Below are 14,385 nucleotides of genomic sequence, written 5' to 3' on the forward strand. Positions count from 1 at the left end.
CCGAAGAAGAGCAAAAATCAACAAGTTTCTGCAGTCATACGGTAACTTCATTTCACCTATTGATTAAAATAATAATAGTACAGTATGCACATGCCATACAACCATTTGGGAAACAAAGATAATGACACAAAAACATGCAGGAACATTACTCTTCTAGGTTTATTGATTTCTGTACTTCCTCATGCAAAGCACATTTTGACAAATATGAATGTTTCGAATTACCGAACTAAATTGTACCAACATCAAGAGTTGGTTAAATTTACCATTACCAAACAATGGGGTAATGTGGCATAACATGTTAGGAAATGGGTCAAGGTTAAGTTACTTCTGCAGACTGTTGCACAGTAATTATTATATAATGCACACTTGAGGGCTTTATTGCTTCACTTTCATGTATGTATTACCTCTCCATATTCTTTCTTACCGAAAGGCAGCTGCTAAAACACATGTACATGTATTCAAAATTACCAAGCAAGCAGACCCGAATTCTCCACACGGTACATTACACTGTAGGTAACTTACATATACGATGTACATGTGTTACTTTCTATACGACGCAATATGTGGCTAGCGTATCTGCAAACGGTATACAATGTACATGTATTTTTTTCCTCCCTGTACAGTCTTGTACTAAACTGATGCAAAACATTTTTGTCTTTACATGACTTCTGTTCAGATCATCTTTTCCTACAATCCATAGCCTAATTTTAGGAAATATTTGTCCTATGTAATAGGAATTTATTCCACACTGAGTGGCAAGACTCCATGCAAGCATGAGGTAGGCTTGCTACATCCACTATTAGAAAACAAAACAAATTCTGACAATACTGCACATGCCATATACAGTACTTTGGAAGTATCATTTTCACAAAGTCAAGACTAGTGAAAGGTGGAATTTGCAATTGAGAACCTCAGTGGCTAAATGAGAAAGAAGTATCATTCTTTTCTAGGAGAAGAGTATAGTGATTTCCCACCTCGCACACAATATACAGCACACATGTTCTGCGGGAGGCAATAACTTTGTGAGTCGTAAATTGTAAAAATACCACATGTATAGACATTACAGAATATACCGCATGTATAGACACTACAGAGGAAGTCAACCTACACCTGTATAGGGCTTCTATTATTAGTACATGTAGTACACATTGTTCTATTGGCAACTTATGCATGTTTAAAATTTGTAACTGCCAGTTATGGTTCGATGCTTCTTTTTTTCTTTCTCTAAAAATTCTTACATTCCCAGACACAGACAATTTTGTTTTCCTCCAAACTTTATAGTTTGGTGCTTCAATCAAACTGAATGTAAGTATCACGCCCTGTAAAAAAATTATAACGTTATGTCTGAATTTGAAGGATTTGGATTATCCACAGAAGTCGTGATGTTTGCTTTGAATCAGGATTCTTACAGAAAGTATGTGACACTATTTAATCAAACAGTTATCAAACATCAAGTAATGCAAATTCTGACTCTTCTCATCAATAAAATATAATTTCTGCAATGACAATTACTTGTTCATTAAAAGGGTAGTTGAACATGGGAAAGGAAAAATGGTATCAAACCCAAATTCATAACATATGTAATGATGGCTAGAATTGATTGCACGAAATAGGACTGGACTTTTAACCCTGTGAAGGACATTATTGATTTCAGCTGTGGCGCACACAAAAATAAAGAATAATACATGTACACATGCTGTACTTGTAATCTGCTACTGAGCAATAATGCTCAAGCCGTGTACGCCTACTGGTATTGATACATACTTGGTATACGGCAAACAAAATGTTGCTGAAATTGCACTGCCTAGTGCTGTGTTTACATTAACAAAGGCAAACAAATACAGGCTAATCATCATTACAACTATCATCAATGATTTTTCACATAAAGTATACATTAACTATTAATACCGATCACAAGTGAGGGATAGACACCCTTCTTAATCAAATATCTTTCATTTATAATCCCTGAGGTTGTGTGAGCCATCTCGGCCCGACACTAGGAAATATATAACAAAAGTCAAGACAAAAAATTCACATAACTGCTAAAACAGAATAAGCAATTCAATAGCTATAAAATTCAAAGACTTCACATGAAAAAATCCAAAAGATTGTAACACTACAAATCTCCAATAAAAATGGGACATGAAAATGCGCCTTGGAAAACAATTTACCTATGTCAACAGCAAAAGTAATCAGGATTTAGAATACGTGACACACCACGACAAACGGATCCGAAAGTTGCCAACTGCTGAGCCGAGACAATTGAGATTGAAGTCAGATTACCAAAATTGATCAAAACCATCGAATTTCTCTTTTTAGCATATTTTTGTAGTCTAATGTATTGTCTATCATCTGCCGAAATTCTGAAGCTAAATGGTCAAAGGAAAGGTAAGAAATTAGCATTTTTCTGGGCCATGATTTTCCAACATTCAACGAAACAGAAACGTGTCTGAAGATTTGGATTTGGAGCCACAGATAGACTCAACCCCTTGCAACGAGGGAGTGATCTTATTGGTCAGTGCTTGGCACCCTGGTTACTGATTAGTCGTGCGTAGACCGCTGGCAGCAAGCATGAAATGAGCGGACCTTCTATTGTCAAGAGGTGAAAACTGCCTTTCCTTCCCCGTGATCACAACTGCGTGAGAAAGAAAACTTTGAAGGCAATTTTCTCGAAATGCCGATTCCCTAGACCACTCGACATGCTCTCATAAAATCATCGATATCCACGCAACCGAGTACTCTTATGAGTCATGCTATATATGAAATTAAAGTGGAAGAGAAAGGAAATAATGTCATGCCATTTTCAGAAAATCGACCTCTCCCGACTTTCGGATCCTTTTGTTGCAGTGCGTCACATAATGCCTACAGGAAATTGATCAGGAGTCGGTACCTAAACTACATGACTGTAATTACAGGTCGTTCTAAGCAGCAGCAGCAGATGGCACCAATTCAAAATGAGAGCTCCTCCCTCTTCTCTTGAGGTCACAGATATTTCAAAGATGGCTGGACGTAGTTCCCTGAGTGAAGTGTGAACACCTTACGTCCGACACTTCAGGCATTTCACAAAATATTCCACATTACCACACCATAATCCAAAATACCAAGTTACATTCTGAGTACTCAGATTCACACATACAGCTGCAAGTAATATTGTTTTCTTAAAACATTGTTCAATAAATGTTGCAAGAGTTGCTCCACGGGAATTTGGGAGCGGTTGCTTTCACTCAAGCTTAAATTGCTGTACAGCACAACACAAAACTAGATATGAATTCTCTGTCTAGGTAGGAAAAAAAAAATCCACAGCAAAGTTCATGAAACAAAAGATTTATATTTTACTCCAGAGGCTTACTACGCTTCCGCACAGCAGAGGTTCAAATCTATGCTACGACTACAAGATATTCCAAAAGAATGTACAACTTTTAACTACCGCTACCACTACCACTACCACTACTACTATCACTACAGTATCCCTTCCATTTACACAGTTTACAGCATGCACAGATTCATATGCTTCAAATCTATACATTATGCAAGACAATGCATGTTATGTACACAATTCTTTTAAAAGTAGCAACAAGTTCGAAGAAACAGACTGTATTTGAGATTCAGTGAGTTTTACCACCTCGTACCAATGGTTTAAAGCACATTTCACAATGCATGTGATTTGCTTTGCAGGGATATAAAATATAAAGACACAAGGGCACAAGTGCATTGATTTTTGCATACCAGTATGATGTTAGGTGTAATATTGCTACTTTCATCATCCAAATAAGATTTGCGATAGAAGTTCAGAATATCTTACTTCCCAGCAGGTAGGTAATACTGAATGCTGACAACCCAACTCTTCACAAGGCTGGGAGACGGGCTGGTATAGTGTGTTATGCTGCTAACTCTGCTTAAATCCTTAAATATGAATACTCCAACCTTCAACCTCATCAATGTTATATTCTCTGCCTAATACAAAACACATATTTTGGGTTGTTTTATTTTTCATGTTTTATGTTAGCTATATTTACACACTGTCTCATATTAACACCAATTAAAATCACATACTAACATTCCAAGCAATACTTCTCCAAATAAGTTTACAATTTTAAATCTTTCCCGAATATGGAAGGATCTAGCGATTACTCTTTCTAGAATATATGCATCTGGCAGGACTTGAACCTGCAACTTCACATCTGTGGGTACTGAGCTTTATCCACAACTATATACCATAGCGGCAAAAGACACAACACACTAAAACGATAAACTTTATTCGTCTCGGTACATATGAAAGTGAATATCATCAGTCATGAATATCAATACATTTTACAGGGAAATGCTCATGAGACTAACTGTTGTAGAATTGACACCAAAGCTCTGCAATAATAAAGAAAAAATAATTGCAGCCATCATATACCCATTAAGTGTCTTTTTGAATATAAGTGTAAGTTATCTCACAAGCACACTCGTAATATGTCTGCTTTTTCCAAATTCACTTGGCGTATTCAGCACAAATTGAAGATATATTCTCTTCTAGCACTATTCTTTTATATCTAATAAAGGTTTACATGGTAGTCTTAGTCCTCTGTTAAGTTGGCCCTTTTAGGGTTCATGCTCATACAATCCATATTGATAGATCAGGATATATTTTATACATGTAATTCTTTCATTCTATTTGTCACTTTGAGAAAATAGAAGTTTCAACATTAAATCGCCTCACAGTGATTACAATTTATTATAATGCATGTATGTAGGTAAGTATGTATGATTATAATATGTATCTTTTATTGTGTTTACACCACCATAGTGTTTAAAGCACTTTATAGCAGACAATGCAAGCATAGTGACTAGAATTAAGACTACTGTACATTGAATACTCCACAGCCTGGCAAACATTCCATTCAGTGAGTAGTTTCCTGGTTGACACACGTGCTACAACCAAACACAAGTCTTGTCTACTTTCTACTTCCTACTTCCAAGGCTACAGCAAAGTACATTACACCCCTCTCCACGACAGGTTCTATACTTTTGGGAGAAAAGTTCTTTCAGGTTCAAGGTACTAAGTTCCATTTATACACACGGAAAGGGAAAAGTGTAGTTGATAAGGATATACGGAGACAAGGACATATTTTTTTTTTAATATAATCTCTCTAGCTACATTCTTTATGTTAAAATATATCTAGCACATTCAGAAAACATGGAGGATCTTTGGTATACGTCAGCTGCCTTTGATACTATGCCTTCTCGTCATGAGTTTATCAAGGAAGCATATCATATCAAAATGGGAATACTAACAGAAAATTAATATCCCTGCTTGTTTCTAAATGACATTACAACAAAAAACACACACACAAAAATTGGCTTAAAGACATGCACATCAGCGAACACAGAACTAGCAGCCTATGATTTGTTTTGTTTTGTTTTTTGTTAATAATATAACATTGGTTTTCAGAGCAATTTTGCTGTACCTTTGGCAATGCTATGCGTGTGGTGTTCACAAGAGAGCATAACTGGTTCTGGGGTGTGCAAAGGACAGGTATTTTATGATTTGTGATGTTTTCACACACAAGCTCACAGATCGAGACAAAGGGCAAAATAATAATTATATCAATTCAAAATAGACTGCATGGAATTGTTTTGCTCAAAAGATTTTTTTTTTTCTACAACCAGTATAATGGGCCAAAAGGGAATATAATAAATGTGACAAAACTCCTACAATGTTTATATATATATATATATATATATATATATATATATATATATATATATATATATATATATATATATATATATATGCCTGTTGTACTCAAATAGTTGAATATAGTCACTCTAACATCTCTTAAAATGAAACTGACGGATAGAGAAATAACACATTCAATAGCCTCTAATATTTCTAGCACTCACTCTATAACCACTGCAAGTCAGGGTAACAGCCTACCTATAATCTCTATGGCAACTAATTCAAATAAAAACTGCTGAGAGCATCATCAATCCAACACTAACACGACGAACTCACACATGGATGAAAGACACAATCAGCACAAACTCGTCGCAAATATTTTGTTGTTTTGGCGTTGATAACACAGAAGCCTAGATTTTGTTTCTCTCTCTTTTTTTTTTTTTTTTTCTGGCTTGCTGAATCATAGGCTGCATCAGCGGCACATTGCTATTTGGCATTTTGATACTTACTGTTCTAGTGTTCTAGAAGGTTGCGAGAGAAAAACTGGCAGCCCTTCAGACAAGTTGAGTTGATACACTCAGATAAAATGCTAGCAGTCAGAGCTTCCAGGAACACTGACGTCGCACGCCAATGCAAGACAAGACTCGTGGCTCAGATTTAAAAAAAAAAAAATAATAATTATGATAATAAAAAAATACACAAATAAATATAGAATTTTGACAGCCTTGCTCAGCTGGGATCTCAGCTATGTGGTCGTAGTTCATCAATGCAATTAAAAATAAAAACACGAGGCAATCACACCAAAACCATCAATGTTATAATGTTGGTCGATGTCATGTTTTCACATGCCCTAATCCCCACACCTACATCCCAAAGAAAAATGATAAGGGCAATATTCACGAACATTCTACACATTTTTAGGTTTTGTAACTATGACACTTGACGAAGGATTATCCATATCCTTTTATTTTTCTTTGTTAAGGTGAACAAAATCATAAAAAAAAGTATACAATAATAATAATAAAAAAATCATAATAGTTAGAAATGATTGAGGCAAGGGTAAATATTGATCCATTTGTCCCTGCATGCCAACTACCTACCTATACTCTACACTAAACAACATGCGAAAATGAACATCAGGATGTTGGTCTGTATGTGGCCAGCATTGCATTCTAATAAAATTTCTTCATCTCATGAAAAATATATATGATGGAACAGATATCCTGTATCACAAAATACTTTTTAGAGTGACTAAGTTATACTAAACCCGAGTCACTGATACACCTGATAGACAGTCTCAAAGCTGTGTGAAGAATATAAGCCACATATTTCAGCATAGATTAGAGTGACTAAACCCATCTCAGATTTGAGTCACTTGGTCACACACGCACGTTGGCTTCATGAAATTATTGGTCTAACTGGGCACACCTATCCTTTGTGGCTGGGTGGAAACAGATGCAAAACCAAAGGAAAAAAAAAAAGAAGAATTTTCAGTACAAGCAAAATAAAACACTTGTACACAAACACACACACACAAATAAATTAACTAAACTCTATGCTACAGTTTCATTACATGCTTCCAGTCTGGCATATCTTGAATGCTCACAAACATTGACTAATCCAGGTAACTGACAGTAAAGGAAATCATGCCAAGACTCCTTGTAATGCGGATGTTTCTGTTAACAGTGACTAGTATCAAGACAAACTGGATCTCTCTATTTTTCAAATGACACATATTCAGCACACTTTGCAAAAGTATATTTATAGTAAACACATCTTCCTAATACTAAAACTAGCCATAATTGCATCTGTTTGTTTGCAAACTTCCACTCCATTTAAACAAGGACATGACCACCCACACCACAATTCAAGGGTATTCACACCAACTGGGATGGTTTTCACAGATACGACTAGGCTTTTAAAACCTGAGTCGGTTAGTTGCATGTGCAAGCACACATTGCAATGCAGAGTTGAACTCTAGGTACAATGTTGACGCATGCGCGACGCGAGTGGCGACAAGATTTCCTGCATCTGTGTCGCCACGTCGCTAGCACCACTGTGACTATGTCTTCTGGACATGAGTCACCACCCCGATAAGCTTTTGCCTGGCAAATCTCGGCTCGTCCCGTCAACGTCACAACTGGCAGCTACGCTTCTCGTGTGAGCCTGCCAGCGCGTGAAACAATGACGGGACCAGCCATCCCGCCGGCTCCTCACTCCCACGAGGGATGCACAAACTGGATGCTACCATCGGTCCTCCAACTCTCAAAGACCCGTTTCTCCGCAAGGAGGGGCTGGTTGCCCACGGCAACATTCTCTTGGAAGTCGTACATGTCACACTCAGTGAGGGTTGGGTCCTTGTAGTAGCTGAACGCAACTTTATTTCCAGGGTTGTCACTGAAAGACGAACAGAAATGAAGCCACTGATAATCCTACAATTGAAAAATCAACTTCTGCACATGAAATGGCAAGAGAAATGTGAGCCTAATATTACAATCCTGACGATTTCAGCCAGCTGAAAACTTGGGATCATATCTTGTGCCATTATGGTTGTTTCTTTTGTTTTGTTTAGGGTTTTGTTGGGTTTGTCATGTGAATATAGGCCTTACATTACAAATTACCATGCAGCAATATTTCCAGACAAAAAAAAAAGGGGGGCCTTTTGAAAGAAAACTGTCACTATAAAAATAACGCACAACAAATAGTCATTCTTAAAAACCCATAAGTGTAACAAAACCTTTGATGCCTGCCATACCTGCAGAATGATCTGGGTAGCATTCCATAGACCGTGATACTAGAGCACATGTCCTTCATGACGAGGAGTGCATACATATTGGTGGAAAACTCTGCACTGCTGTTAAACCTGGTGGAGCGGAAACAAAAGAAGATGTGAAATGATCAACCAATCAAACAATTGAAATTAATGCGAAAATATTTTTCGAAATGCGAAATATTTTTCGGGTGAATTTTTTACTCCTCATTTTTGCACATGCCCTAAACGAGGCACTCGACTTACTAGACATGTGCTGCCAAAGCCATGACAGCAGTCGGGTGTTTGAAGCACTTGCTCAATTGTCGTTACTCTCCATGAAATAAATAATACACAAATTTCATCTCACCTGGCCTAGCATGAAAAATCAAACAAAACTGTCTGTTTTTACAGTTGAAGGGAAAATTCAGTCCAAATTTAAGTTAGTCTGATAAAAAAAGAGTAAAATCTTACGACTTCGATGGTGGAAATTTGACTGAAATCAGATGACAAATGAGGAAGTTATGACATTTTGAAGTTTTGCTAATTTCTGCAAAACAGTTCTTATACAGTGGATATGAATATAATGCAAATGAATGAGCTATAAACCATGTCATAACCTCACAATTTTCCATAGATGGTGTACAAAAAAATGATGAAAATTCAATGTTTCTGTCATTGAAGTCTGAAACATGATGCTATTCCTGGTTGAATAACTTCAGAATTGTGATCAATTAGATATACTACGATTTGAGCCTTGTGCATAATTAAGTTTGAATGAAAAATCGCAACTTTCAAAATTTTACGTACAAACTATATGGCAAGTTGTGAGGGGATGGCATGCTCACTTTGCCATTTGCATATTCATATTAACCCTATTCTAACTGGGGGGGGGGGGTCAAATTGACCCCCCCCCCTCGACATTTTGCGCCATGATTCCGCAACGCGCAAAGATTTTGCCACGTCGTTTCATGACTTTTTTCATTCGAGTCTCCCGCATATTTTGAGACCAAATTTGCGGCGTCCGGGTACACTGTTCTGAGGTTATGCAATGTTTTGCATATGCATGTCAACCCGAAAAACGCTCGAATTCATGATTTCGTGTGCAAATCCAATGCAAACTGTGTTTTTTTGTTTAATTGATATAAATTAGATTATTTCAACTTTAAACCATTGAAATAAATCAATTCTAATGTAGATAAGCTTGAAAAAGTGCCTCCAACAAATTTTGGCAAAAAACAATAGAAAACAAAAGATCGAAAAAACAATAAAATACATAAGAAATTAACAAAACAATAAAAAACAAAAGAAAATTATTTTGATTGCGCTATTTTTTTACTAGAAAATTGTTTGATGTGTCTTGAGGAACTCTGACACAAAAATTTAATAATCCTTCAGTCTTTTTGATGGGGTTATAGGTGAAAATATGATTTCATGCATTAATTTGCATAATTAATTTATTAAAAAATATGAAATCAAAATTTTTCTATTGTATGACCATGTAATCTTGTAGTTGACATCCGGCTCTATGTTCAGGCAAAATTTTGCGGCGATCGCACGATCGTCGGCCGAGATCTGAAGGGGGGGGGGGGGGGGGGTCAAATTGACACCCCCGCCCCCCCCCCCCCCCCCCCCCCCAAGTAAAAACTTGGTCTCAAATAGCCCAGTTAGAATAGGGTTAACCATTCAAGAGCTGTTTCCTGAAAAATTAGCAAAACTTCAAGACGTCATAACTTCCTTATTTTTCACCCGATTTCAATCAAAAGTTTACCATTGAACTCATAATATTTTACTCTTTCTTATTAGACTAACTTAGATTTAGACAGGATTTCCCTTTTAAGAGGAATAACAAAAGCAACAAGCACTGTTTGACTCTTTAGCCCCGGGTCCAGCCTGGAAAGTGATGCTGGTCAGCAAGGTGGGACAGCTTGTCATTATGTTAACACTGCCTTACTGTGCAGAAAAGGAAGCAAGTTGCAAATCATCCCAACCTGAGAAAACTGAACTCAGCATGTTCTACTTGGGTGCCAAGTTTTGAGCAGAAACACTCATCCTGTTGAGTTATCAAGGTCAAATGGTTCTACAAACATAGCATTAATGGCAATGAAAAGAGTCCCCTACAGTTCACTCTATTACAAGAAAGAGGACTTAACTCAATTACTTCCTTCTGCCAATGTAGGGCAGTGTTGCCTGTAGAATCAAGTTATGTCAAAGTACGTCAGCAATTGTCTATTCAAACAAAAGGTGTCAATTTTGTATTCCCACCTGCATCAATTTTCACATATGAGCAATTTTCAAGGGCAGCCCGTCTCTGTTGATTGCACAATAAATTTGCATTTGGGGGTGCAACTCGTATCATTGTTTCACGGTAAAAAGAACTTCTGAAATGTCTTTACATTCCTATCTTTTTTTCTTCATTTGACTTTTTTTTTGGTCAGATTTCTATGGAAATTCTTCTGTCTGATTTTATGTTGATACAGCCATGGTGAGACACTTCATCTAATTACCAAAGTAAACAAACTGTCATAAAGCAGTGACAGAAATATCTGTCATTGTTCTACCAAATCAATCTATTGCTACTGAGGTTTTTCTTTTCTCCTATTACTCTCCATGAATATGATTGTACGCTTGATCTACATTATTATTATCATGAACACATTTAGTGTTCATAACACAGACAGAGCATACAATCTTTAACCCGTTGAAAGACAGACTGATTTTCCTATTACATGCATTTCTCATTTACCCCAGCCCGAGAATACTCTGCACTAGTATTCAATGGGTTATTACTCGCTATGAGTTGTAGCAAAAAAGAAAACCTCTGTAACTGCACAATCTCTGTATTAAAAACAAATTCCCTACATTCTTATGATTTTATCAATGTTTGGGAGGGAAAGTTTTCCTGAGAAAGATCTTTTACCTGGACTTCCCGGCATGTCTGAGGAACTCGGTGTCTGCCCTGTGCTCTACGGCAGCCGAGGCGCGGTAGAGCTGGACATCCGGATTGGCGCCCTCTATTTTCTGGAGCTGCGCCAAGATGGACGGGCTGGAATAAACGTGCTCGGGGCCATGGAAGACGAGGTGTGAGGGGCTGGGCCGCTGGGCGAGGAGAGAATCCGATCTCGCTGCCAAAGATGACACGCTGAAGACAAAACAATTTCAAGTATTTCAAACATGAGCATCATATGTCGCTTAATTTAAGCACTTTTTTGTGGTGTTCTCATCAGATAACAGACTATTGAAAAGTTCATTAAAATTGATCTTTGACACTACTTCTTGGGTATGTATGACAAAGATTTCATGTCCACTCGGTACAGGGCATTCCCAAGTTGCTGTTTTCTTTCACTTTCGCAAGCATACTTTGAGAAAATTTTGTGAGAAAAAAATTTTGCATGCAAGAAAGTTTTCATACATGGAGGGAGATATTATGTGGCAACCGCACACACTCGGCTATTACAGGGATCTGTGAAAGAGTAATATTCTCATTGAGGCATCTCAGAATGGTCCTTCTCAAATTTCTGCAGTACCCTTAACCAATCATTCCTAGGGGAATTTGATGGCGAACATATATCACCTTGTCCTTATGAAGTCAATTCAGTTAACTCTCAAATTTTTCACTGCATATCCAATATTGGAGGAAACTCTTTGAAACTCTTTCAAAACCTGCTTACCTTGTGTGGGGTACCACTCGGACAGTCGTCTTGCGGCCGACGTCTCTCTCGTAGCCAATGGTCGGGGCCACTCCCATCCTGAAGACGCACTCTGATTGGTCAATTTCCCTGCCCATTGAGCCCTGTCTCTGGTAACCTGCAGTGACACAAAATAAAGTGGCATGGGTGTTTGGGAGTGTGCTGCATGGAATACCTTTGTGTCTACAGATGTAACAAAACTTATTGACAAACTGATTTCCTTTCTGACATTGGGTAGTTTTTAAAGGGGATGGCTAGTAACTGATCAGTGGGAATCAGTGGGAATGCCGGGGGATGATTGTTCCAATCCTTGTGGGATTCATTTAAGAGAACATTATATATCTATTGTTGTGTGAAAATTACTTGCTTCAGAATGGTCTCATATTCAAGTAATGTGCAGTTTAATGTTTCCAGGTTAGCATGCCTGTACAGTGACGGGGCAATCGTTAACGATTTGAAATACCTGATCATACGATCTGACTCAAAACTACAGTAGCAACAATGGGAAGTCCGTCTAGACAAACTTCTAAAGATGTGTTGCTTGTCGAAGAAAGTGGAACTTACCCGAGTTGGCTACCAGAGAGCATGACCCACACTGGAGGTCAAGCCCATGGTCTTTGTTGGTCAGCAGAGGGAGGTAGTCTCTGAGATCACCTGTGTCTTCCTGTTGGTCAGTCGTGGCTTGACGGAATGGTCGTGTGGCCGACTGGCGTGCCTGGAGCTTTCTCCTGCCGTACCGGACTAGGTTCCTTCTTTTTTCATAGCGAGCCTTTGAAATGTGACACAAAGATGAGTTTACCCCTCACCCACAATCCTGCACATTCACATAAATGTACTACACTCATTCTGAAACTTTTTTCTTCAACCTTTTACAAATATGACAAAATGGAAGAACTGCTTCAAGGACGTCTTTCTCATCAGTTTCACTTGTAAAAATCAGGTGTAGTAATTCCGAGGTGGAGACTCTATCTCATTTCTAGCTGTGGCTAATAACCCATTCTGCCTGGATCCAAACTAAAATTTCAATCAGTTGCTATAGGGCAGAAACCACTGTAAATACTTCTCACACAATATGATACTCTTTTCATATGCTGCAAAGATTTTGCAAGTCTCAACTCGCTTTCAAGGAAAATTCCAGTGCAGTTGAAAGTTAGTTGGAAAATAGGAGTAAATTTTTCTGAGCACAATAATGAAAATTCAATCAAAATCGCATGAAAAATAAGGACTTTATGACATATTGAAATTTACTGTTCTTCAAAAATTAGCAAAATTTAACAATTTCATTTCCATGATTTTTATCCCATTTCATTAAATTTTCTGTTTCTATCAGACTGACTTTTAACTGGACTAGAATTCATCTTTTATGGTCATGTCCAAATACGGCCAGAGTTCACTGATTTATTTTTTTTTTTTCTAATTTTGAAAAAAAAGCAAAAAAAAACCCACCTCAGCATATCCTAGTAATTTGAGGGGTGAAGAATCACACCACACAGCATGCATGTTTTCCACATCAAAGCTCACCTTCAAATCAATGTTCATCGGTGGAAGATTGTGGACATGATAGAAGCGGCTAATGACCTCCTTCTCCGTGGGGTAGCGTCCGACGAGCCTGACCCTCCGCGGATGACCCTCGCTGGACGGAGTCAGGTGGACACACAGCACCAGAAGACAGGAGAAGACTAGCAGCGAGACGACAATGATTCTCGCTGTCGGAGCTGAGATGAAGTCAAGCATGGCTGATGTGGGAAACACACAATCTAGCTGCAAAGAAAATAATGAGATAAATGGATTACCAGTAATATGCAGCTCTCGTATAAGAAACATATACCCTGTAAAGCTCCAAAAATCTAGTATGAACAATTCACATAGAGAATCTCTACTTCATACCTTCACTTTCACTCAAATTACTTTACATATGCCCTGTCATTTTGATGAGATGCAGCACGCTTTTTACCATCTACATCTTGCAGAGTCTGCACATGATCTTCCAAGTGTGTATGAATGGAAACAAAAATTTGCCTGGATATGGTCAACTTTTTCAACAAAAAATAGTAAATCTTTGGCAATTCCAAAGATATTCATGAAAAAAAAAACATTTTGTCAAAAGAAATAAAAATTGTTAAAAAAGAAGAAAAAATAAGGAGGAATGTACAATAAAAGGAAACACATATTATACAAAGATAAATCCTCAAAAGAAATAAGTAACTCTGCATAATAAAAAAAAAAAAATGAATTCCTTTTCAATCTGATACACTATCAAAGTACCAAATCGCACCAAATTT

General features: G+C 37.6%; 1 protein-coding gene across 1 annotated transcript; it reads right to left on the reverse strand.

The window, feature by feature from the left end:
* Positions 1-7,878: 7,878 nt before the first annotated feature.
* Positions 7,879-13,837, reverse strand: LOC140232311 (alpha-N-acetylgalactosaminide alpha-2,6-sialyltransferase 3-like). Its single transcript, XM_072312441.1, has 6 exons — positions 13,625-13,837; positions 12,668-12,872; positions 12,086-12,221; positions 11,335-11,556; positions 8,421-8,528; positions 7,879-8,062 (listed from the first exon to the last, which is right to left on the reverse strand). Exons 1-6 carry the CDS (start codon positions 13,835-13,837, stop codon positions 7,879-7,881), a joined length of 1,068 nt encoding a protein of 355 aa, XP_072168542.1.
* Between the last annotated feature and the right edge of the window lie 548 nt (positions 13,838-14,385).

Source organism: Diadema setosum, chromosome 8 (assembly GCF_964275005.1).
Source record: "Diadema setosum chromosome 8, eeDiaSeto1, whole genome shotgun sequence".
Classification (NCBI taxonomy): Eukaryota; Metazoa; Echinodermata; class Echinoidea; order Diadematoida; family Diadematidae; genus Diadema; species Diadema setosum.